The 25,482-nt window shown below is 36.9% G+C and overlaps 1 protein-coding gene across 17 annotated transcripts in view; it reads right to left on the reverse strand.

Annotated features, from left to right (window-relative positions):
* The window catches only part of Trdn (triadin), a 455,305-nt gene that overhangs the window by 368,812 nt on the left and 61,011 nt on the right, over positions 1-25,482 (reverse strand). For all 17 annotated transcript variants that reach the window (XM_063272320.1, XM_063272316.1, XM_063272306.1 and 14 more), the window contains 2 exon segments: positions 15,964-16,125; positions 14,845-14,877 (listed from right to left, as the gene is read on the reverse strand). In XM_063272320.1, coding sequence (XP_063128390.1) covers positions 14,845-14,877; positions 15,964-16,125 — 195 coding nt within the window.

Below are 25,482 nucleotides of genomic sequence, written 5' to 3' on the forward strand. Positions count from 1 at the left end.
CTAAAAATAATAATCTTCATATGAAAGATGTAATAATTCTTTCGTGCTCTAATGCAATTTAAAAAGGTATTTTGATAAGAAAATGCAGACACAGAAGTCTATTAAGAGAATCTCCATAATGTATTTTAATGACTGGCATTCATTAAATACAGCTAATTGTTGAAGATAATTAACACTGGAGTCAATATGCCCAATTAAAACCTGATTCCGATCACTGCTATGTGAATTTTATTTTCTCATCCATGAAATAAGCAGATAAGAACAAATCTTCTTTACAGGCTTCCTTGAGCATTAAAGTGAGTCAAAATTCAAAGGGCATCACCAGATATTAAATGATCATCATGGACTGCACCGATTTTATTGTCTTTGTTTCTTACTAATTAGTATACTTGATGATGGCTGTAGTGAAAATTGTGGAATCTTGGTTTCTTTTTAAAAAAAAGAACACAGAAATAAGGCTGGAGAGATGGCTCAGCAGTTAAGAGCATTGACCACTCTTCCCAAGGTCCTGAGTTAAATTTGCAGCAACCACATAGTGGCTCACAACCATCTGTAATGGGATCCAATGCCCTCTTCTGCTGTGTCTCAAGACAGTGACAGTGTAGTCATCATCACCATAATAATGAAGAAATTAATCTATAAAAAACAAATATTTTAAGACTATGTTTTCATTTTAAGCCTATTTGTGAGAGTGTGGCACAGCAGCTTACTGTGACTTGCCCCATGCTCTAGCAGGGGCCTGGGTTTCCAGCTGCCAGTAGTTTCTGCAGTTATGTGACATTTGGAATTCTGGGAACTTTTCAGAAGGCATTTAAATGCAAGGGCACTGAAAGGCAGAGTCAGGGGGTTTTTGGTTGTTGATGGAGGTTGAATGTGGTTTGTTAGTAGTCATGTTACAAGAAGAAACCAAAAGAACAAAATTATACTCAAAGATCTCTCTCTCTCTCTCTCTCTCTCTCTCTCTCTCTCTCTCTCTCTCTCTCTCTCTCTCTGTGTGTGTGTGTGTGTGTCGTATCCTATCCTTTTTTTCTCTCCAACTAGTGATAGCAAGTGAAACTCCAGGTAAAATGGTCATAAAGAGAAAGAACTCACAAACTAGCAAAAACTAGCTACAGATGCCCCAATATTTTGTTCCACAATAAAATTTCAATAATTCACAGAATGTGTAACAGACAAAATCATAGCTTGAGAAACATATATACTATGTAAAAATTGCTTTGAGAAGGCAAACTTGCTTTTCAAAATATGTTTTAAGAATAGCGATATACCTCTGTGATGTAGTGCTTGGGTTGCACCACAACAATATATATGTATACATACATTTACATATACATATACATTTATGTATATATATTCTGTAACATATTCTGAAATAAATTCTATAAGAATTTATTCTTATAGAAAGCATTCTCCGCATCGATAATATACATATTATATATTATATTACAATATTGTGAAGCTAGGAAAGTTTATAGAACTATAAATATATATTTATTATATATAAGATCCTGAAACAGCCATTAAATTGTACTGTTTATGGACATAAAGTAAAGTAAAGTAACAGTAAATTTAAACACTTTTCCAAAAGTATTTCCTACAATATAGAGTTTCAACATTTTCATTTGCAATGAATACATATATGTTAATAAAATTAAGGACATACATTTTTCATAATATCATAGTGATGGTAAATTATTACATATACAATAAATATTAAATATTGAAACAGCATGTCCACTCAACAGAAAAATTAAAAAAAAAAACCCTAAAATTAGAGACAAGTTTTTTTAAAGATTTATGTATTTTATGTATGAATGCTCTATGAACACTTGCATTCCAAAAAAGGGCACCAGATCCTATTACAGATGGTTGTGAGCAGCCATGTGTTTGCTGGGATTTGAACTCAGGACCTCTGGAAGAGGAGTCAGTGCTCTTAACCACTGAGCCGTCTCTCTAGCCCTGGAGACAAGGTTTTAAGTTAGGTTTGTGTACTCACCAAGTTTAAAGTAAGGGGCACTAAATTTCAAACACCACCAAATCTGTCTTCCTTTTGTGCTCTGGATTTTGTACTAGTGCATTAACGTGTCTTAGAGCTGATTAAAGCACCTCAGTAACCTCTCTGATCTAATAATATTTGTGCATGATTTTATGTGAACAAACTGTAAAATCATGCGTTTGGTAAATGTATTTATATTGTTCATCTAAGAAACAATATAAAGAAATTTATATTGTTCATCTAAGCATAGATTTTAGAGAACCCATGGCAGGTTTAATATATGCTTTTCAGTTTCCTGTGTAAGTTTTAAGTCTCACAATATATGCAGTATGTCCCACTGAAATGTCATATTAGCCAGAAGGTAGAATCTTTCAAAATCTATACATTTGACTTGACAGTCTAGTTTGATATGATCCTGAATGCTGTTGTTTGTCTTGTTGATTCAGAACGAATTGATCTCAACGTGATGCCAACAACAATCTTCATGCCAGGAGAGTTCTTTTAAGGTTTCCTAATCTTGAGATCCTATAACTTGGGAACTGAAGCCACAGGCACCAGAAATAATAAGGTTGACAGAATTAAAAATAAATAGGACTAAATTAGTGAAAACAGATTTTACAAAATAATACTTTTTTAATTAAATCAAATTAAGTTAATCATTATGTGTAGTCAGTTCTCTAAGTTTATAATGTTTCGCACATTTTTGCTTATAATAAGTTATTTTTAAAGTTTATTTGGGTCCTGTGTTTCAATCTTCTCTGAGTTTTATGTGGCCAGATTAAAATGTGTAATCTTTAAGATATTGAGACTGTTAACAAACTTAAAATGCTATCAATTTAAGATTTCTTAAATCTGTTACTATGGCAACTACTTGAATCAATATGACAAAAAATGTATTAAATTATTTTGAAGATTTAAAATTTCATTGAATGTTTTTATATTGTTTTACATTTTTACTTCAATAATCAATAACATAAAAATACTTTCTTAAACTCTCTCCTTTTACTACTAAAATATTTATTATAGGAACACATAATGACTATACACAAGTTTTTTTCAATTTTATTAGGCAACTAAGGATTAATTTTGATAAATGACTAAGCAAATCTAGTATTCTATTTACTGCCTACTAAACAATTCTAAGAGAAACTACTCTCCTGAAATCTCAACAATTATAACAAATATAGCAAATTATTTTATATATATATAATATTTTGTAATACTTTTTCAGCTATATCAAGAATTATATTTCAGGAAAGTATAACTTCTACCAGTAACGAAGAGTGTGAAAAGGTCTTCTTTTTTCAGCCTTAAGTCACCATTTATAATTAAGTGGGTAGATATTATAGATAGTGGTGGACAGATATTCCAGAGAATTCTTCAGTGATGTTTAAACTTATGAATGTAAAACAATTTGAGTTTTATTTTGTTATATTTTATTACTTTGGAAACTTTTTCTGGAAACGTAATTGTCTTACCATTGCATTCTAGTGGTTTTTAGAAATTAACTAGATTAAAATGTTATCCACCTAATCTCTTTTTTCCTCTCTTTCTCATAAAATCTATAATCTTAAGTTAATGCATGCTTTTTTTCACTTTGGGGCTTTATTTTCTCTACCTATAAAATGAAGCACCATTCCCCATATGCAGCCAACCTGACAGAAGGAGGTGACTACAAATAATACGTTTTATTAGATAAACACTGGTGGGATTGAGAGACATGGATGAGTCATACTGATTGGGTCAGTATATGTGCTTCATAAAATTGATACCCTGTACTAGATCAATGTGGCCATTTATCAGAGTCATCGAGGGAGATTTTAAAATACTATCTGAGCTACAGCCCAATTAAATCAATTCGTTTCCCACGGTGAGAAAATATGGAGGATCTACAATTTAAATAAGCTCTCAGGTGACTTCAGTACCACTGTTGGGAATAGAATTGCTGTCCAGATCAATGTCTCTCAAATCTTGATGTATATACGAACTGTTTGGGGATCTTCTTGAAATTCAGATTTTCATTCAGTCATCCTAGATGGATGCAAATTTCTAAATGCTTCCTGATGATGTTTAAGTTGTTGGCCATGGGCCAAACTTTGCAATGTGCGAGTTTGTTCTGGATGAAACTATTGATCAATCCATTGATGTATGACATTATGTTTTAATCAGAGTCAGAAAGCATTTTAGCTGCAAAAGGACTGGAAATGAATAGTAGTAAATATAAGACCTGTATTTCACAGGTCTAAGAACCAACAGTCACTGGGTCTCAGTTCCTTAACTGAACCATGTACAGCACATAGATACTCTAATAGAAACACTGCCTACTTCTGTTCACTGGGGTTTATCTCAATGCTTACACTTTTGAATTGCTCAGTCGAAGAGAATTCACTATCACTAGTGAGCTGAACCCAAGTGACATCAATACTAATTAAGTTTCTGTGCTATCATTCATTCATTTTGTCTATTTTATTTTTCCTCAGTAAGTTTATACGCAGTTCTTACAATACAGAAACAAAACACTTATCCTCAATGTTTCCATCATTGGCTTAAAAATACACAAAATTCCCTGTCTATGGAATGACTCTGTTAAATGGCAGTGGTTCTTACCCTAGGGAGGACTCGGAAACATACTGAAAGATTAAAACAAACAAAACAAAAAACGAAAAAACAGAAACAAAACCACAAAAACAACAACAAAAAAAGGCTTTTACTGAAATAAAGCGAAGTACATAGTTATTTATATCACCTTAAAAAAGCATATTTACTGAGATATATAATTCATATGTTATTCAATATGTGCACTAAAAGAAAATGCCTAGTGGTTCTGAGTTGTTTCCTCCAACTTCAAACATAGTCAGTTTTAGGGTATTTTGGTGACCCATGAAAATAATAGCATTGCCAGTGGGTTTTAGTGCCCTGTCTCCACCTATACTCTCCCCCACTCCCTAAGGAATCTATTTAAGACATTGCTTGGGATGCTGATTTCCTAAGTCCAGTGTAGGAGGTAGTCTGAGATAATGAGCAAGCATGCGTGGATACTTGTGGCTTTCCTGTGAGAAACAATTATGACCACAGCATTCCTATCTCACTAGAGGTGGCCGAGCTGATGCTGTCCATCTGTCCTATGCTTCCAAGGTGATCCCAGATGTTCACAGAATGTGTTTTGATGTTTTGTTTTGGTTTTGGCAACTGATCAGATCCAACGAGAGTGTTGTGTCCTCATCAATGATAGTTCAAGGATGTTTCTTAGAAGAAGCATTTGCGGAAAATACAAAAAGGTTTTCCTCTTGAGTCATTGGCTAAAATGGTCTGGACCACAACCTTCTGAGGACCATAATTGCAGGAGAGGAAAAAGCCTTCCTGACTATTAATTAAACTAAACATAAAGACAATATTCTTTAGCAATGCAGTTTTGTTTCTTATAAAACATGTACCACTCCGTTCTAGAAACTGCTGGGACTTCACAACTTGCAGACTCCATCTTTTTATCTAGTGAGGACCTTTCCATTCACGTTTGTTTGAATTGGAGTTAGATTTGTTTCCCACAGAATAATTAACACCTTCCTTAATTCTAACATGCACATCTGCATCACAGTACATCTGCAAGTACCTGGAAAAGTAACTCTGGAATTCATCATTGTTTCTCTTCCTTCAAATTTCTTAGCCTCTTTCCCTCTTCCACTTACAACCTGCCATCAGTTTTCTTCACTTTTCTCTACTGCAGTTATAGATATCATCCATGTTGAGAAAAGAAGGAAGCAAGCACTGCGGAATGTTCTAGACACAGTCTGATGGACAACATGTAGCAAGTATATAGCTGATCTCTGATACTTAGACCTATTCATTTCACAATATTGCTAGGTCATAACTAGTAACAAGATTTCCATTTTAACAAAGTAGTCACTTTTCTATTATACTTTTTTTCCTAGTGCCCTAGATTTTTTAACACTTAATATTTAATCTAGTGCAAACTCACAATCTACTTATAAGATGGTCTCAGTAGAAGTGACAGTTTAATTTATATGTCTATCTTATTGCAACATTGAGATACAGTCTTATCCAACATTGAGATACAGTCTTCTAAATAGTGGAACCGTAATGTCTTGGTGTTGGTATTTTCTGGATCCTCCTTATGTACCCTGACCTCAAATCACTATTGTGGGTATCATTGTTTTTAAAGAGAATAAATGAATAAAGTTGTAACCTTGTGGATAACTCTCTTCAATCTAGGGGCTATAGGACAGTTTGCATCTCTTGAGAAAATGTAGCTTACTCTTCTAAACACAAGGGTCTTCTTATGATACCTCGCTGTGGATACAATGTGGATACAATCAGCCACCTCTCACTACCACCATGATGCTTTCCCTGCTGATTGACTGCACTACTTTAAGTTGACTCTTATCAGGCATTTGTGACAACACTAAGGAAAATGAACAATACAGGAGACAGGGAAATTATATATAACTTTGAGGGTTGCTGGTGCTCTTCTGAATGTGAGCGATGAGTGTGTGGTCCATAAGATTACAGTGCTCCTAAAAGCGAAGACCAGTTTCCCTTTACAGAATGTAAATGTGCTTAGCTCTGAAAGTATACAATTATCCTTTCTCAACTTTAAAGCTAGATGTCAAGAGCGGCATTCTAAAACATAACTTCTTGTCAAAAGACTATCATTATTTTCTAAAATTACATACTTGAAAAGACATGCATGGTATAGCAATCACTCTTATATAGTGATCACTTATTATAGACAAAGGCATAAGTAAGAATGAACTGGAAAAGGGAGATAAGGGGTGGGTGGATAGGTGGGGGGAACACCTCATAGAAGCAGGGAGAGGGGGTGGGATAGGGCATTTATGGACCGGAAACCGGGAAAGAGGTTAACATTTGAAATGTAAATAAAAAAATCCAATTAAAAAAGAGATTGTGTTTGGAATTGTTAGTACAAAATTTAAAACTAGGCATGCTAAAAAGTTATACTTTTCTGACTATTTACCTAATCTAGTCAGTAAAACCTTAAACATTAGTTCAGAAATATGAAAAATTCTATTTGCTATAACACAATAATTCACTTTTGAAAATAATGGAGAGTTACTAAGCTACCAATTCCTTATGATGACTGGATTCCTCTTTTTCCTCCTCTTTCTCCTCTTCTTCTTCCTCCTCCTCTTCTTCCTCCTTCTCTTCTTCTTCATTCTCTCCCCCAAAACTCCCCATATCTGTATCATATCACATGGTTTTACCGTGGACTTAGAGACATTATAAAAAACTTAAGTATTAAAATATTTGCAAAAAAATAGTCCAATAAGATAAATCCTTGACTGCACCACCGTGAATCATGTAGCTCTGTAAATTCTTTATCTCAATTATAATCTATTTTGCTGGTTTATTCAGCTATCTCTTCAACATGGCCTTTTGGGGTATTGTAAAAATAAGGGGTAGGTTCATGTCACTGGTTAGTAAGATGTACTGAGCTCTATTGGACAAGGTATTTGTAAGGCATACTTGTCTGTTTGTAAAATCACATAAGAATTTCATTGTAGTCATGGAAATATTTAAGAAATTTTCTACACTAACTTTTGAAGATATTGTGAAGAAGCAGACAAATGGTATAGTAACCTAGCATATTGTGTGAAACATGGACAGCACCTGAAAAAGCAATACTGAAACTTAAATTTGATGACTAGCTTAATCACAGGGTATCAGTGCTCTTTGATAGTGACTATGAATAGGGGAAAGTATAATATGGTATAGTATGTGGGGCCCTCTCAGGACTCTAGGGTCACCCAGGAAGCTAAACACCTATATGCCTCTGTAGTCATCTTCTCTCTTTGTTTACCTTTAAAATTGTGGAATACTTTTTAAAACAGCTATCAAAAACAATGGCTTCATAAAATTCATAGGCAAATGGTTGGAACTGGAAAATATCATCCTGAGTGAGGTAACCCAATCACAGAAAAACACACTTGGTATGCACTCATTGATAAGTGGCTATTAGCCCAAATGCTTGAATTACCCTAGATGCCTAGAACAAATGAAACTCAAGACGGATGATCAAAATGTGAATGCTTCACTCCTTCTTTAAAAGGGGAACAAGAATACCCTTGGCAGGGAATAGAGAGGCAAAGATGAAAACAGACACAGAAGGAACACCCATTCAGAGCCTGCCCCACATGTGGCCCATACATATACAGCCATCCAATTAGACAAGATGGATGAAACAAAGAAGTGCAGGCCGACAGGAGCCGGATGTAGATCTCTCCTGAGAGAATACAGCAAACACAGAGGTGAATGCCAGCAGCAAACCACTCAACTGAGAATAGGACCCCCGTTGAAGGAATCAGAGAAAGAACTGGAAGAGCTTGAAGGGGCTCGAGACCCCATATGTACAACAATGCCAAGCAACCAGAGCTTCCAGGGACTAAACCATTACCAAAAGACTATAGACAGACTGACCCTGGGCTCCAACTGCATATGTAGCAGAGAATAGTCTTGTTGGGGCACCAGTGGAATGGGAAGCCCTTGGTCCTGCCAAGGTTGGACCCCAGTGCAGGGAAATGTCAGGAGGGGGTCAATAAGGGTGGTCGATGGGGGAAACACCTGTATGGGGAATGAGGAGGGGAGGGGGCTTATGAACAAGCAATCAGGAAAGATCAGGAAAGGGAATAACATTTGAAATGTAAATATAGAAATATATATAAATTAAAAAAAACAAAAACAAAAAAACAACTGCATTTCTTCCCACACTTAGAAGACAGTTAAAAGTTACAAGTATTATAATTTAATAATTATTGTAAATGAACATTTGGAAACTTTTCTCACTTTTGTGTTTTTCCTTTATTCTCAAAGAATTGTATTCAATGGCATTAGAAATTTATTTTTAGAAAATTTAAAGATTACATCATAAAGTTTACAAGAAATAATACGTAACCAATTAGGTAATTTCTTTCCTATAGGATATCCAGTATGCTAGCCTCCACATATAAATATATCTCAAATATTTATGATTTGTATTGAAAATGAAATATCAAATACTGTCTCCTTTTGAGGCTAATGGAACTGTAGAAGTAGATCATAAGAAACTACAAAGATGAATCAGTAGGAAGTAAACATTAACTACTTTTACACACTTTACTAGTTCACTTCCAAGAACCTGCGCAAGCGGCTCACAACCAAGTGTGACTCCACCTCTAAAGATCTGATACCCTCTTCTGGTCTCTGGGGGCTCAATCTCCCCCTCCCCCCCTCCCCCTCCCCCTCTTCCCTCCTCCTCTTCCTTTCCCCTTTCCTCTCCCTCTCTCCCTCTCTCCCTCTCTCCCTCTCTCCCTCTCTCCCTCTCTCCCTCTCTCCCTCTCTCCCTCTCTCCCTCTCTCCCTCTCTCCCTCTCTCCCTCTCTCCCTCTCTCCCTCTCTCCCTCTCCCTCTCCCTCTTGTTCTCTCACAGAAACACACACACACACACACACACACACATTTTTTAAAGTAAAATTTAAAAGTAACACCTTTAAAGATAGCTCATGATTTTATGGACTAAATATGATTTATGGTTTGTAGCTAAAATGGAATATGTCTACACATTTACAACCATAAATATCCATAGACATGTATGCATTAAGCAAATTATTTCTATTTTATTGCATTTTGATCGATTTCCTAGCAACGTCAAGATAGCAATAATTTTATTTATTTAATTTTGTTTTTGAGACAGTGTCTCCCTGTCTCAAAAACAGAGTACATTAATACTTAAAATGCTCCCAACACGAGTGCAGGATTATAGTTGTATGCTAATTTCCCTGGCTAAGAAATTAATCATATAAGTTAAGTAATTGCTTAATGGCTCTTTCTGTTTTAATGAAATAAAACCAGAAATTCAGATGCTTTTCATGGATTTGCGACTTTGCCTCCAAAATAATTTATTTTGTGACTATTTGGAAAACAAGATAACTTTATCAGTCTCCCCATTTATCTATCAAATACGGTTAATGCTTTCCCACAACTGAACCTTCTGTAATAGGCCCAGTAATGGAAATAAATGAATTGTGAATTTTCCATACTATTGCATGTTCTCTTGTGTTATTGAATAGGACTTCTTTAATTATATTTATTTTTATTTTAGAGTTGATGATCAGTTATTAGAAATATTGTCCATATTAGTTAATGGGTGAAGACGTTTTTTTTACCACTAACACTATTGCTGAAATTAATTTTATGTTTTGTGAAAATGCACATATATAATTTTATTTTGTCTTTAATTGTAAATGTTTTAATTTAAAATTTTAGAGAAATGAGAAAACAATATTATTGTGATTTATATAGGTTACACCGATACACAAACATTACAGTCATATGGATCAACTATGGTAATTTTATGTTAACATATGTTACAAAAATGAGACAAACCAAATCAACATTTAATTGTTTTATCTTTTTCTGAAACTAGTTTCATTTGGCTTAGATAAATACTTTGAGTTATTTCTTGAAGATAAATGTATGATTTTGAAAGTTAGCAACTGAGTATGGTGGTGTATATCTTTACTCTCATCATCGGAAATATATAAAAAGATATCCCTTTATCTTGTAAAATTGATATGTTGCTAATAAAAACATTATTATATTTTCAGATAGTGTGGAGCTTTGTGAGGGAGGCTTTCCCTGGAAGATCTCTGGTTCGGCTAGGTCCGCGGGTTCAGGGAAAGAGGAGAGAACTCAGACAGGGATGGGGACTGCTCTTGCCGCTGCTGTGCTGTTCCTTTCCTTTGCTGCTGTGGTGGCTCAGACCAGGCTGAGCCAGCAGGAGATTGACTAGCCAGTCAGGGCTGCAGGGGAGCTTCCCGCAGCAAAGCAGCAATGTACTGCTCTTTTGACAGAAGCTCTCAGACAATGGAGTAATTCCCATACACATTTAATCCTTCTGAACAGGAAACAGGTTTTGTTTTTCTGTTTTTGTTTTTGTTTTGGTTTTGGGTTTTTTTTTTTTTTTAGTTTATTCACTGGTAATTTCATACATGCATGCATTTTGATTTTTCTTCTTTTTATTATTAGATTTTTTTTACATTTCAAATATTATTCCCTTTCCCGGTTTCCTGTACATAAGCCTCCTATCCCATCTCCCTCCCCTTCTTCTATACTGGTGTTCCCCCTCCCCAACCATCCCCTTTTCCTGCCTCCCTGCCCTGACTTTACACTGGAGGGTCCAGCCTTGGCAGGACCAAGGGCTTCTCCTCCCGTTGGTGCCCAACAAGGCCATCCTGACAGGATGATTAAATACAGTTTTTGAATGAGTCAGGTGTCTGACAGCAGGTACTTCCTATTGCTTTGGTCTGAGAGCTTAGGAAGACCTCGCCTACTTATTTAGAGTTGTGGTCCTTCTTCTACATGACTGATCTGTCTTGAGCCTCTGTAACCTGGTGTCACCTCACCTGTGGAGGAGGGGCTTGGAGCATTTCCCTTTGTGACTGATTGTCTCTAACCTCTCTACAGGGGGTTCTGGGGGGCTGTAGCTACATGAGGGGCCTGATCTCCTGGGACACTGGGAATGCTTCTGCTGTCCCTTTTAAAAGTATGCGCATGGCACTGATTCCTTTCCCAACTCTCTAGGAAGGCAACCTGTGACCATATCCACAGTTCACACTCCTGAGTGAGAAGACTGCTCAACAGAACAACAGTTCTAGAGAATCAAGGGTCAGAAAATTTAGCTATATGTACTATTTGGCTCTCATAAGTTTACTTTTTAGAGAACTACATAATAAAAAAAGAAGGAAAGAAAGAAAGAAAAAGAAACACTATAATGAGAAAAGTTCTTAGTTAAAAGTGGCAAGGAATACACAGGCTGGATGTGTTTTTATTAACAGCCAGTTAAAATAGATAAAAGGACATATATAATACAGTGGATTGCTTAAGACCTAGGCAGAGGCGTAGACAGGGATGGCGGGCACATAAAGAAGCTTGACAATAAGATTATACGAAAATGTATCTTACATTAGAAGAGAACTGAGCTTTTCCTGTATCTCACAGTCTAGTTCACAGTATGCTTTAAAATCACGAAAGTCTGTTGTGTACTCAGCACGTTCATTTAATCTGCCTTCAATGGGCACCAAACCCTGACACTATTACTGAAGCTATGTTGTGCTTGCAGACCGGAGCCTGGCAAAGCTCTGAGAGCTTCTACCAGCAACTGACTGACACATATGCAGATACTTACAGCCAACCATTGAACTGAGGTCAGGCTCTTCTATGGAAGAATTAGGGGAAGGATTGAATGAGCTGAATGGGAAGGCAACCCCATAGGAAGACCAGCAGTGTTAATAAACTCAGATGCCTGGGAGCTCACAGAGACTAAGCCAGCAACTAAAGAGCATATATGGCCAGGTCTGAGGGCTCTGACACATATGTAGCAGAGGACTGCCTTGTCTGGCCTCAGTGGGAGTGGATGTACCTAATCCTGTAGAGACTTGATGTCCCAGGAAAGGGAGGAGGTGCAGAGAGAGCACTCTTTCAGAGGCCAAGGAGAGGGGTGAGGGGGTGAAGAATTCTGGGAGGGGTATTTGGGGGCGGCAACATTTGGAATGTAAATAAATAAAATGATTAATTTAAAAAGAGAACAATATAACCACCAGGAGAATAATTTCTCCTGATTTAGTAACTTGGACATTAATATGGAATGTTTTGTAAAAGAGCTAAATACTTTAAAATTGGGAAGTTGAAAATAAATATGTATCAAGCATACAAAGACATTAGGTACCACATGAAATGCCCTAAGCTGTATTTACATGTACAAAACAGGCCACAGAATAGCATCCAAAAAATTTCATCCATATTAATAGACTATTTAATAATCAATCCTACAACCTTGAGATTGGCTGACTGGGCTATTATTCCATGTCAAATTAGAATTGCAAGATTTACCCATAAATTATAAGGTGATAGAATTTTTCTTTAGTTTGGTAAAAACAGAAACATAAGGGCAAATAGAAATACAATTTTAAGTGTCTTAAGTAAGATGCTTTAGGAAGATATGGGGAAGTCAAATGAAATATACTGCGGTCTGGGTTAAGTGGAGTAGAGGCTGAACAGTGAATATCTATGAGTTGGAATTAATGTTAATTGAGAGCCATTTACAAGGGTAACATTCAATTGGCTCACATCAGGAGATTATCAGTCTAGGTTACCAAAGCAACTTCTGAATCTAAAGTGGATGATCTTCCATGTTTTGAATACGGCATTCTTCAAAATGTTAGTAAATGTGGTATACAATCCCCTTAGATTGTCTTGACTAAAAGCTTTACCTGTGTTTGGAAATGTAACCTAAACAATTACTGGGCAGATATTTTGTTGTTGATTTGTGGAATCAGGGTGGCGTTTGGAGGAAAGATATTTGACTTTGTGGTTCTTTGATACAAACTGGTAATTTCACAAAAGTTTGTTTTAAAACAATCACAAGATGAAAGTCAAGTTAGAAAGAAGAGACATTTTACTAAAACTGAATATTATCATACATGGGAGAATGTGACCTTATGATATATCTTGTTATTCAACTTCTAAGGATAACTTTTCCAGTTGATTTTCCTCTCTCCACTTACAATTAAAATAGGCATTAAAATCACCTGTAATTTTCTTATCATTAATAGCTTGTTAGCATGAAGTTTGACTACTCAATAGTTATTAAATATCAGTCTTGTAAAGACCACACTTCTGCCCTTAGGAAATATACATCTTAATCAGTTTCCAAGATGAACTAAATTCTGATTAATAACTAAATTCTGATTGAAATTTTTCAATACTCATCCTCCCTTTGACATCAGAATAACTTCCTTTCTCCTCATAACACTTCATAAACACGTTTGTTTCGGAATGGCTATGCTACACTGGAATCTCACATGCTCAATTCTTTTTTGTTGTGGTAGAAATCAAAACTTAAATTTTTTCTGCACTAGTAGGGTAATGGCTACCTCCTCAGCCTGCTTAGCCACAACTAAGTCTGGGCAGGTAGTATCAAATATATCCAATCCCATTGTTGAATCTGTCCATTCTGGGATGTAACTTCCCCTGATTAGATAACCAAAGAGTATTCTAATCAGCATGAGCAACTTAACCACCAAAGTACAATCAAGCACTAACTAGTTTTCACTCACACCAAGTGTACTCAGGTTCGCAGTTTTGGCTTACCTCAACACTACAAGAGATATTTGATATCCTTGGTTGTAAAAAAATCTTTGATCCTTTGAGGCACTTGGTCCAAAGATGCATGAATTTTTTTACAAAGCATACTGATCCCAAACTAAGATTAGTCACCAAAATCCTTAGCTTTCACTACAAGACAGCATTCTGCATCATATCCACACACCCCAGGCAACGTCAGTTTTGGGGAATGACCAATACTTAGTAACATGACTTTGTCCCCAAGATCATATGTTCCACATGACAATGGCTATTATGTTTCATTGTCATCACCAGAGATGCAAAATATTGACAGTAAAATCAGAAATACAAAGAGACTTGATGCTTAACCTCAGTAAATCCGATATAATAAAAGTAAATATAGCGGGCACCATCAACCTCTGGACTATTTTCACAGCCACAGAATTCTCTGTCGTTGAAAAAATCCCAACTCACATTGGTTTGTTTATAGACACGGGTACACAAATGGACTGCCAAAGCCCTTAACTAATAATGAAACTGAAAGTCATTTGGATCAGGTCAGTAGCTCTTTCTGAATTCAAGCTGTACACACTCTCATTAAACAAATGTCTTTTTTTAGAAACATGTTAAGTGACAGTAAAAATGAGAGACCTGTTTTGCTCAAAATCAGTATTATAGAAGAAGAGAAAAGGGTGAAAAATAAATCAAACTAACCTTTTCTTTTTAAGGGAGGTTCTTCTATTTCTCCTAAACCAAGGGAAAAAAAGATAAATTAGCATAACTTCTAGTGGGGATTTGCTACTTACTTATGTTGTACACATTTGTTTTCCAATCAACGGTTTTCTATAATTATGACTCTTGCTTCACTTTGCTACAGGAACTCCACAGCACATGTCCTGTTTACACATATTCACTTTAGACGGTTTCATTTTATGAAGTCAATAAAATTGTCATAGTGCTCCAAGTTACTGCATTATAGCTCATATGTCATATTAATTTCAATTTTCTCTGTTTATTGTGTCTTCTTACAGGGCCAAAATAGAAATAAATTCCAACATAGTCATAAAAGGGATCTTAAAATCAGAATTTTCCTGTTGAGTAAGACTAAATGGATAATCTTGGATGACTAACAGTAACCATTAAGGTTTTTATTTTAATGGTATATAAAAGATTTGATCACCATGCTTTCTGCTTTGTTAACCCTCTAAATGCCAATTTATATACAGTTTGGTTTTCCAATTACTTTTTAAAATTAAATGTGAGCTGCTTACATGTACAATACTTAAAATGTATTTTTCTATTCTATGTCTCCATTAGATTCCATCAATATATGTTTTAACTGGGCTTTTTTAAGATTACTTATCACCATTCTATTATTAATGTTGTTTTCAAGTACACATGTACAAACTCGTAATTGTTGGTTTTAATGTTTTAGTTTCAGTCCTCAAAGAGATGAATTTGAGAAATAGCTATTCTGTCTCAAATAACCATGTAAGTGGGTAATCTATTGTAGTTTTATAGTTATTTATATTAAGACTTTCTGCTATAATGCCACTGTAAAAACTTTACTTAATTTTGATAGCTCTTCCATAATGGCAGACAAACTATAGGACTAAAGCCAAACAGAGAGCAATTCACTCTATTTGGGAACTTTTTGGAGTGAATGTTTATATTCATAAGTATCTTCATTTTAATTTAGTCTGTCCAATTGCTCTTTAGGGCTGAACCCCTCAGCAAGTCAGTATCAAGAGTGTTTAATACCCAGTCATAGCTGTTAGATACAACTGTATATAAACTCTATATATGACAAATACAACTTTGCATTTTTGGTACCTTTGTCAATGTCCTCATCTGCATCCTCATCATCTTCATCACCATCAGATGAGATGATATCAGATAGCAAAGAGAAGAAGCCATAGATCCAGTCTGTTGTTTCCTCCACAGCATCGTTCACTAGTTTTAGAGGATCAGAGCCAATCTTGGCGATGGAGCTTGCTAAAAGACATGGAAACAAAGGAAAAACTTAAGCAATCATTACCAGAGAACCTAAGGAAATTTGTTTCTTATACTATAAATGTCTCTAGGCTACCCTTTTGTACAAATATATAAAATATATCCTGCTCTAATGTATAAAGTAATATATAAATACATTACATATATATTCATGTATATTATGAAATTATCATATTAGTATATAAATACATTAACACATTATATATTACTCTGTATTATATAGATACAATGAATTAGCATGCATTATATTAGCATATATATTACACACATACATGAACATATATATGTATATATATATGGAGAGACAGAGAGAGATAACAAAGACAAGCAATTTAAAACATTTAGTACTAAGTATTACAGAATAACCAAAAAGAAAAGACTATAAACTAAATGCATATTTGGAACATCAAAACTTTGGAGTAAATCAAATAACATTTTTAAAGTCACTGAGTTCTAGTTGAGGAAGATTGAAATAATTATAGGCTTACATCATGGAGAAGATGACAATGCACATCTTCAAATAAGGACACAAATATGCCCAGAATCATTATGTAGGAATTAAGAGTGATCATCTTGATATTTTGATGTGTATTTTATATATATATTATATATATTCATTAAAATATGTAAAACAATGAAAAAAACTTGGGAGGTATTGAGATGGTAAATTTGTCCAATCTGAACAAGTTCATCAACTTTAACCATTTGGAAATTTTATCTTAAAATATTCAAACAGTAAACTCTTTTCATTTAAACTCCTAGGAACTTCAATAATAGTATTAGATAAACCTGAAGCTTATACATCATACTTTTATTATGTGTTAGAAGACTTTGTAGCTTTAAATGAGAGCTTAAACAAGAAAAAAATTATAAACATATTGGGGATTTATAAAACGTTCTGATTATATGAAAGTGAAAAGTAAGCTTAATATCTGCTTGAGAGATGATGTCAAAACAGCAAAAATTTCACCTCATCTTCTGATGGGTGCCCTCTGAGGGTCCCAAAAGCAGCTGAAAGAGTCTGAGGCAGATATACCCAACCAATGGATAGAAGCTGGAGACGCCTGTGGTTGAATTAAGGAAAAGCTGGGAGTTAGCTCCAGGGTGGGGGTGGGGGAACAAAATAAGAAAAACGATAAAAAACACAGTAACTGGGAAAAGCTGGAAGAAGCTGAGGAGGAGGGTGATCTCATAGGAAGACCAGCAGTCTCAACTCAGCTGGACCCCCGAGGTCTCAGACACTGAGTAACAAACCAGACAGCATGCACCAGCTGATATGAGGCCTCCCACCCATACACAGCAGAGGATTGTCTGATCTGACCCCGGTAAGAGAAGATACACCTAACCCTGGAGAGACCTGAGGCCCCAGAGAGTGGGAAGTCTGGTGGGTGGAGCTGGGAGGTAGGGACATTCTCTTGGAGATGGGGGAGGAGGTATAGGATGAGGAAGAGGGAAGACTGGGACAGGGACAACAACTGGACTGTAAAAAAAAAAAAAATTAAAGGAAAAAAATACTGGGAAAAAGTTTTAGAGCCATTGTTTTCTTAATTTTAAAAACTAGTTTTGCTTTTCAAACAATCTTTTGCCTTTGATATATTTAAGAGTTCAGAATGAAATCAATGCACTGTACCATCTAACGGTTATGTGTTTCAAACTCAGGCTTTTACTTTGAAGCAGATAGGAAGTCACTGGAAGATCTGAGTAGATTTAGTGCTGAAGATTAAAATGATCTCAGGCCACAGACAGGCAGATTAGTGAAGAACCAAGTAAAATAATTTAGAAGGAGGACAATCATGGGACCTCCCAGGCTGGGAGAACTGCATGCCATTTGCTATCAGAATCCTCATGTATTTCAGAGGTCCAGCTCACGGTGTATGTTAATGCTGTTACTCCTGTCCTAGCCTGTGAGGGAGAAATGAGTTGATTGAACAAATGGAGACAGAGAATGGAAAGGTACATTATAATTATTACAAATAAGTATGCATCTAACTGATATAATTTTGTAATATTTTGCAAGTGACACTGGAGATGTAGCAGTGGAGTGTAGTGGGACAGAGAGGCTTGGAGAGAAAGACCACTGGTTTTATTGTGGTTTGGTCTCAATTGCAGTAAGAGTGGACTAGAAAAGGTGCCAAGTTTTAGAATTTTGACTCTTTCGCCTCCATTGGTGCTTATGTTTAACTACTTCAATCTGATCTGTAAAAGAGAAATTTTCTTAAATTTAGTAACTTGGAACTATCCAAAAGGCAGAAGGTATAAAAGTCATGGAAAAGATGACCAAAGTGAGGATGCTTCAGTCCTTCTTAAAAGGGGAAACAAAAATACTTATAGAAAGGGATATAGAGACAAATTTTGGAGCAGAAACTGAAGGAATGGCCATTCAGAGCCTGCCTCATCTGGGGATCCAGCCCATATACATACAGCCACCAAAACTAGACAATATTGATAAAACCAAGAAGTGCATGCTGACAGGAGCCTGATATAGCCATCTCCTGAGATGCTAAGCCAAAGCTTGACAAATACAGAGGAGAATGCTAGAGGCAAACTATTGAACTGAAAATGGGGTCCCTATTGGAGGAATTAGAGAAAGGATTGAAGGAGCTGAAGGGGCTTGCAACCCCATAATAACAAGAATATCAACCAACCAGGGCTCCCAGGGACTGAACCATTACCCTAAGACTACACATGAACAGACCCATGTCTCCTGCTGCTTATGTAGCAGAGGATGGCCTTGTTGGGCACCAATGAGTGGAGAAGCCCTTGGTCCTGCCAAGGCTGAACCTCCAGTGCAGGGGAATTTCAGGGGTTGCAGGAAAGGGGACTGGTTGCATAGGGGTAACACCCTTGTAGAAGAAGGGGTGGGGGATGGGATAGGAGATTTATGGCTGTGAAACCAGGAAAAGGAATAACATTTGAAATGTAAATTGAAAAATCCAATAAAAAAGATTAGATAAAATAAAAACTTCTGATTTTCAATAATGTAGAGAGCTTATTAAAAATGTCTAACACACATATTTAAGACAAACCATGATATTGATAGCTTACAGACATCATATCCAAACCATATTGTAGTAACAATATTTATACAAGGCAGTTAAAACTCCTCCTACAAAATAAACAGGGCATTGGTGGCACAAAGCTTGTGAGAGTAACTAACATCTGATTTGGTTTCAGGCCCACTCCAGAAGAAAGAACCCATCCTTAGTACCACATGGGTAACAAAGAACCCAGAGGTAGAGGGTAAAACCAAATACTACTGGTCTTTAAAAATAAAAAAGTATGAGTAAATGATTCCTAACGGTATTCTGCTATACTCATAGATCAATGTCTTATCCAGCCACTATCAAGGAAGCTTCCTTCTACAACATATGGAATCTCATACAGAGACCCACAGACAAATTTAAGAATCAAGAATTTAAGGCTCATAAGTAATCATAGAAAAGGCAATATACAGAAAACCAGTATGGTTTCAAACTACATGGAGAGACACTTGAAGCTACACCACTAAAATCAGGGAGGAGACTAGGCTGCCTACTCTCTCCCTGTCTACTCAATATAGTACTTGAAGTCCTAGCCAGAGCAATTAGACAACAAAAGAAGGTCAAAAGGATACAAACTGGAAAGGAAAAGGTCATCACTATTTTCAGATGATAGAATAGTATACTTAAGTGACCCCAAAAATTCTACCGGAGAAATCTTATTGCTGATAAACAACTTCAGCAAAGTGGCTGGGTATAAAATTAATTCAAACAAATCAGTAGCCTTCCTCTACTCAACGGACAAACAGGGTGAGAAAGAAATTAGGAAAATGACACTCTTCACAATAGTCACAAATAATACAAAATACCATGGTGTTACTCTAATATTGTATGACAGAGAAGGGCCTAAAGAAATGTTCAGACCCGAGGATCCCGGCTCGCAGCAGCTCTCTGCCCCCAGACCCTGTGAGAGAGAGACCCAACCGCCTGGTCAGGTGGGCACTCCTGAGGCTGCAGAGCGGAAGAGACCACCAACACTGCTCACCCCTGCCCACATCCCTGGCCCAAGAGGAAACTGTATAAGGCCTCTGGGCTCCCGTGGGGGAGGGACCAGGAGCGGCAGGACCCCTCTGCCTGAGACACCACCAGAACCTGAAGGAAACAGACCAGATAAACAGTTCTCTGCACCCAAATCCCGTGGGAGGGAGAGCTGAACCTTCAGAGAGGCAGACAAGCCTGGGAAACCAGAAGAGACTGCTCTCTGCACACACATCTCGGACTCCAGAGGAAAAAGCCAAAGACCATCTGGAACCCTGGTGCACTGAAGCTCCCAGAAACGGCAGCACAAGTCTTCCTGGTTGCTGCCGCTGCAGAGAGCGCGTGGGCAGCACCCCACGAGCGAACTTGAGCCCCGGGACCACAGGTAAGACCAACTTTTCTGCTGCAAGAAAGCTGCCTGGTGAACTCAAGACACAGGCCCACAGGAACAGCTGAAGACCTGTAGAGAGGAAAAACTACACGCCCGAAAGCAGAACACTCTGTCCCCATAACTGACTGAAAGAGAGGAAAACAGGTCTACAGCACTCCTGACACACAGGCTTATAGGACAGTCTAGCCACTGTCAGAAATAGCAGAACAAAGTAACACTAGAGATAATCTGATGGCGAGAGGCAAGCGCAGGAACCCAAGCAACAGAAACCAAGACTACATGGCACCATCGGAGCCCAATTCTCCCATCAAAACAAACATGGAATATCCAAACACACCAGAAAAGCAAGATCTAGTTTCAAAATCATTATTGATCATGATGCTGGAGGACTTCAAGAAAGACGTGAAGAACTCCCTTAGAGAACAAGTAGAAGCCTACAGAGAGGAATCGCAAAAATGCCTGAAAGAATCGCAAAAATCCCTGAAAGAATTCCAGGAAAACATAAATAAACAAGTAGAAGCCCATAGAGAGGAGACACAAAAATCCCTGAAAGAATTCCAGGAAAACATAAATAAACAAGTAGAAGCCCATAGAGAGGAGACACAAAAATCCCTGAAAGAATTCCAGGAAAACACAATCAAACAGTTGAAGGAATTAAAAATGGAAATAGAAGCAATCAAGAAAGAACACATGGAAACAACCCTGGATATAGAAAACCAAAAGAAGAGACAAGGAGCTGTAGATACAAGCTTCACCAACAGAATACAAGAGATGAAAGAGAGAATCTCAGGAGCAGAAGATTCCATAGAAATCATTGACTCAACTGTCAAAGATAATGTAAAGCGGAAAAAGCTACTGGTCCAAAACATACAGGAAATCCAGGACTCAATGAGAAGATCAAACCTAAGGATAATAGGTATAGAAGAGAGTGAAGACCCCCAGCTCAAAGGACCAGTAAATATCTTCAACAAAATCATAGAAGAAAACTTCCCTAACCTAAAAAAAGAGATACCCATAGACATACAAGAAGCCTACAGAACTCCAAATAGATTGGACCAGAAAAGAAACACCTCCCGTCACATAATTGTCAAAACACCAAACGCACAAAATAAAGAAAGAATATTAAAAGCAGTAAGGGAAAAAGGTCAAGTAACATATAAAGGGAGACCTATCAGAATCACACCAGGCTTCTCGCAAGAAACTATGAAGGCCAGAAGATCCAGGACTGATGTCATACAGACCCTAAGAGAACAAAACTGCCAGCCCAGGTTACTGTATCCAGCAAAACTCTCAATTAACAATGATGGAGAAACCAAGATATTCCATGACAAAACCAAATTTACACAATATCCTTCTACAAATCCAGCACTACAAAGGATAATAAATGGTAAAGCCCAACATAAGGAGGCAAGCTATACCCTAGAAGAAGCAAGAAACTAATCGTCTTGGCAACAAAACAAAGAGAATGAAAGCACACAAACATAACCTCACATCCAAATATGAATATAAAGGGAAGCAATAATCACTATTCCTTAATATCTCTCAATATCACTGGCCTCAACTCCCCAATAAAAAGACATAGATTAACAAACTGGATACGCAACGAGGACCCTGCATTCTGATGCCTACAGGAAACACACCTCAGAGACAAAGACAGACACTACCTCAGAGTGAAAGGCTGGAAAACAACTTTCCAAGCAAATGGTCAGAAGAAGCAAGCTGGAGTAGCCATTCTAATATCAAATAAAATCAATTTCCAACTAAAAGTCATCAAAAAAGATAAGGAAGGACACTTCATATTCATCAAAGGAAAAATCCACCAAGATGAACTCTCAATCCTAAATATCTATGCCCCAAATACAAGGTCACCTACATATGTAAAAGAAACCTTACTAAAGCTCAAAACACACATTGCACCTCACACAATAATAGTGGGAGATTTCAACACCCCACTCTCATCAATGGACAGATCATGGAAACAGAAATTAAACAGTGATGTCGACAGACTAGGAGAAGTCATGAGCCAAATGGACTTAACGGATATTTATAGAACATTCTATCCTAAAGCAAAAGGATATACCTTCTTCTCAGCTCCTCATGGTACTTTCTCCAAAATTGACCATATAATTGGTCAAAAAACGGGCCTCAACAGGTACAGAAAGATAGAAATAATCCCATGCGTGCTATCGGACCACCACGGCCTAAAACTGGTCTTCAATAACAATAAGGGAAGAATGCCCACATATACGTGGAAATTGAACAATGCTCTACTCAATGATAACCTGGTCAAGGAAGAAATAAAGAAAGAAATTAAAAACTTTTTAGAATTTAATGAAAATGAAGATACAGCATACCCAAACTTATGGGACACAATGAAAGCTGTGCTAAGAGGAAAACTCATAGCGCTGAGTGCCTGCAGAAAGAAACAGGAAAGAGCATATGTCAGCAGCTTGACAGCACACCTAAAAGCTCTAGAACAAAAAGAAGCAAATACACCCAGGAGGAGTAGATGGCAGGAAATAATCAAACTCAGAGCTGAAATCAACCAAGTAGAAACAAAAAGGACCATAGAAAGAATCAACAGAACCAAAAGTTGGTTCTTTGAGAAAATCAACAAGATAGATAAACCCTTAGCCAGACTAACGAGAGGACACAGAGAGTGCGTCCAAATTAACAAAATCAGAAATGAAAAGGGAGACATAACTACAGATTCAGAGGAAATTCAAAAAATCATCAGATCTTACTATAAAAACCTATACTCGGGGCTGGGGATTTAGCTCAGTGGTAGAGCACTTACCTAGGAAGCGCAAGGCCCTGGGTTCGGTCCCCAGCTCCGAAAAAAAGAACCAAAAAAAAAAAAAATTAAAAAAAAAAACCTATACTCAACAAAACTTGAAAATCTTCAGGAAATGGACAATTTCCTAGACAGATACCAGGTATCGAGGTTAAATCAGGAACAGATAAACCAGTTAAACAACCCCATAACTCCTAAGGAAATAGAAGCAGTCATTAAAGGTCTCCCAACCAAAAGGAGCCCAGGTCCAGATGGGTTTAGTGCAGAATTCTATCAAACCTTCATAGAAGATCTCATACCAATATTATCCAAACTATTCCACAAAATTGAAACAGATGGAGCACTACCGAATTCCTTCTGCGAAGCCACAATTACTCTTATACCTAAACCACACAAAGACACAACAAAGAAAGAGAACTTCAGACCAATTTCCCTTATGAATATCGACGCAAAAATACTCAATAAAATTCTGGCAAACCGAATTCAAGAGCACATCAAAACAATCATCCACCATGATCAAGTAGGCTTCATCCCAGGCATGCAGGGATGGTTTAATATATGGAAAACCGTCAACGTGATCCATTATATAAACAAACTGAAAGAACAGAACCACATGATCATTTCATTAGATGCTGAGAAAGCATTTGACAAAATTCAACACCCCTTCATGATAAAAGTCCTGGAAAGAATAGGAATTCAAGGCCTGTACCTAAACATAGTAAAAGCCATATACAGCAAACCAGTTGCTAACATTAAACTAAATGGAGAGAAACTTGAAGCAATCCCACTAAAATCAGGGACTAGACAAGGCTGCCCACTCTCTCCCTACTTCTTCCATATAGAACTTGAAGTTCTAGCCAGAGCAATCAGACAACAAAAGGAGATCAAGTGGATACAGATCGGAAAAAAAGAGGTCAAAATATCACTATTTGCAGATGACATGATAGTATATTTAAGTGATCCCAAAAGTTCCACCAGAGAACTACTAAAGCTGATAAACAACTTCAGCAAGGTGGCTGGGTATAAAATTAACTCAAATAAATCAGTTGCCTTCCTCTATACAAAAGAGAAACAAGCCGAGAAAGAAATTAGGGAAACGACACCCTTCATAATAGACCCAAATAATATAAAGTACCTCGGTGTGACTTTAACCAAGCAAGTAAAAGATCTGTACAATAAGAACTTCAAGACACTGAGGAAAGAAATTGAAGAAGACCTCAGAAGATGGAAAGATCTCCCATGCTCATGGATTGGCAGGATTAATATGGTAAAAATGGCCATTTTACCAAAAGCAATCTACAGATTCAATGCAATCCCCATCAAAATACCAATCCAATTCTTCAAAGAGTTAGACAGAACAATTTGCAAATTCATCTGGAATAACAAAAAACCCAGGATAGCTAAAGCTATCCTCAACAATAAAAGGACTTCAGGGGGAATCACTATCCCTGAACTCAAGCAGTATTACAGAGCAATAGTGATAAAAACTGCATGGTATTGGTACAGAGACAGACAGATAGACCAATGGAATAGAATTGAAGACCCAGAAATGAACCCACACACCTATGGTCACTTGATTTTTGACAAAGGAGCCAAAACCATCCAATGGAAAAAAGATAGCATTTTCAGCAAATGGTGCTGGTTCAACTGGAGGGCAACATGTAGAAGAATGCAGATCGATCCATGCTTATCACCCTGTACAAAGCTTAAGTCCAAGTGGATCAAGGACCTCCACATCAAACCAGACACCCTCAAACTAATAGAAGAAAAACTAGGGAAGCATCTGGAACACATGGGCACTGGAAAAAATTTCCTGAACAAAACACCAATGGCTTATGCTCTAAGATCAAGAATCGACAAATGGGATCTCATAAAACTGCAAAGCTTCTGTAAGGCAAAGGACACTGTGGTTAGGACAAAACGGCAACCAACAGATTGGGAAAAGATCTTTACCAATCCTACAACAGATAGAGGCCTTATATCCAACATATGCAAAGAACTCAAGTAGTTAGACCGCAGGGAAACAAATAACCCTATTAAAAATTGGGGTTCAGAGCTGAACAAAGAATTCACAGCTGAGGAATGCCGAATGGCTGAGAAACACCTAAAGAAATGTTCAACATCTTTAGTCATAAGGG

This window comes from Rattus norvegicus, chromosome 1 (assembly GCF_036323735.1).
Source record: "Rattus norvegicus strain BN/NHsdMcwi chromosome 1, GRCr8, whole genome shotgun sequence".
NCBI lineage: Eukaryota > Metazoa > Chordata > Mammalia > Rodentia > Muridae > Rattus > Rattus norvegicus.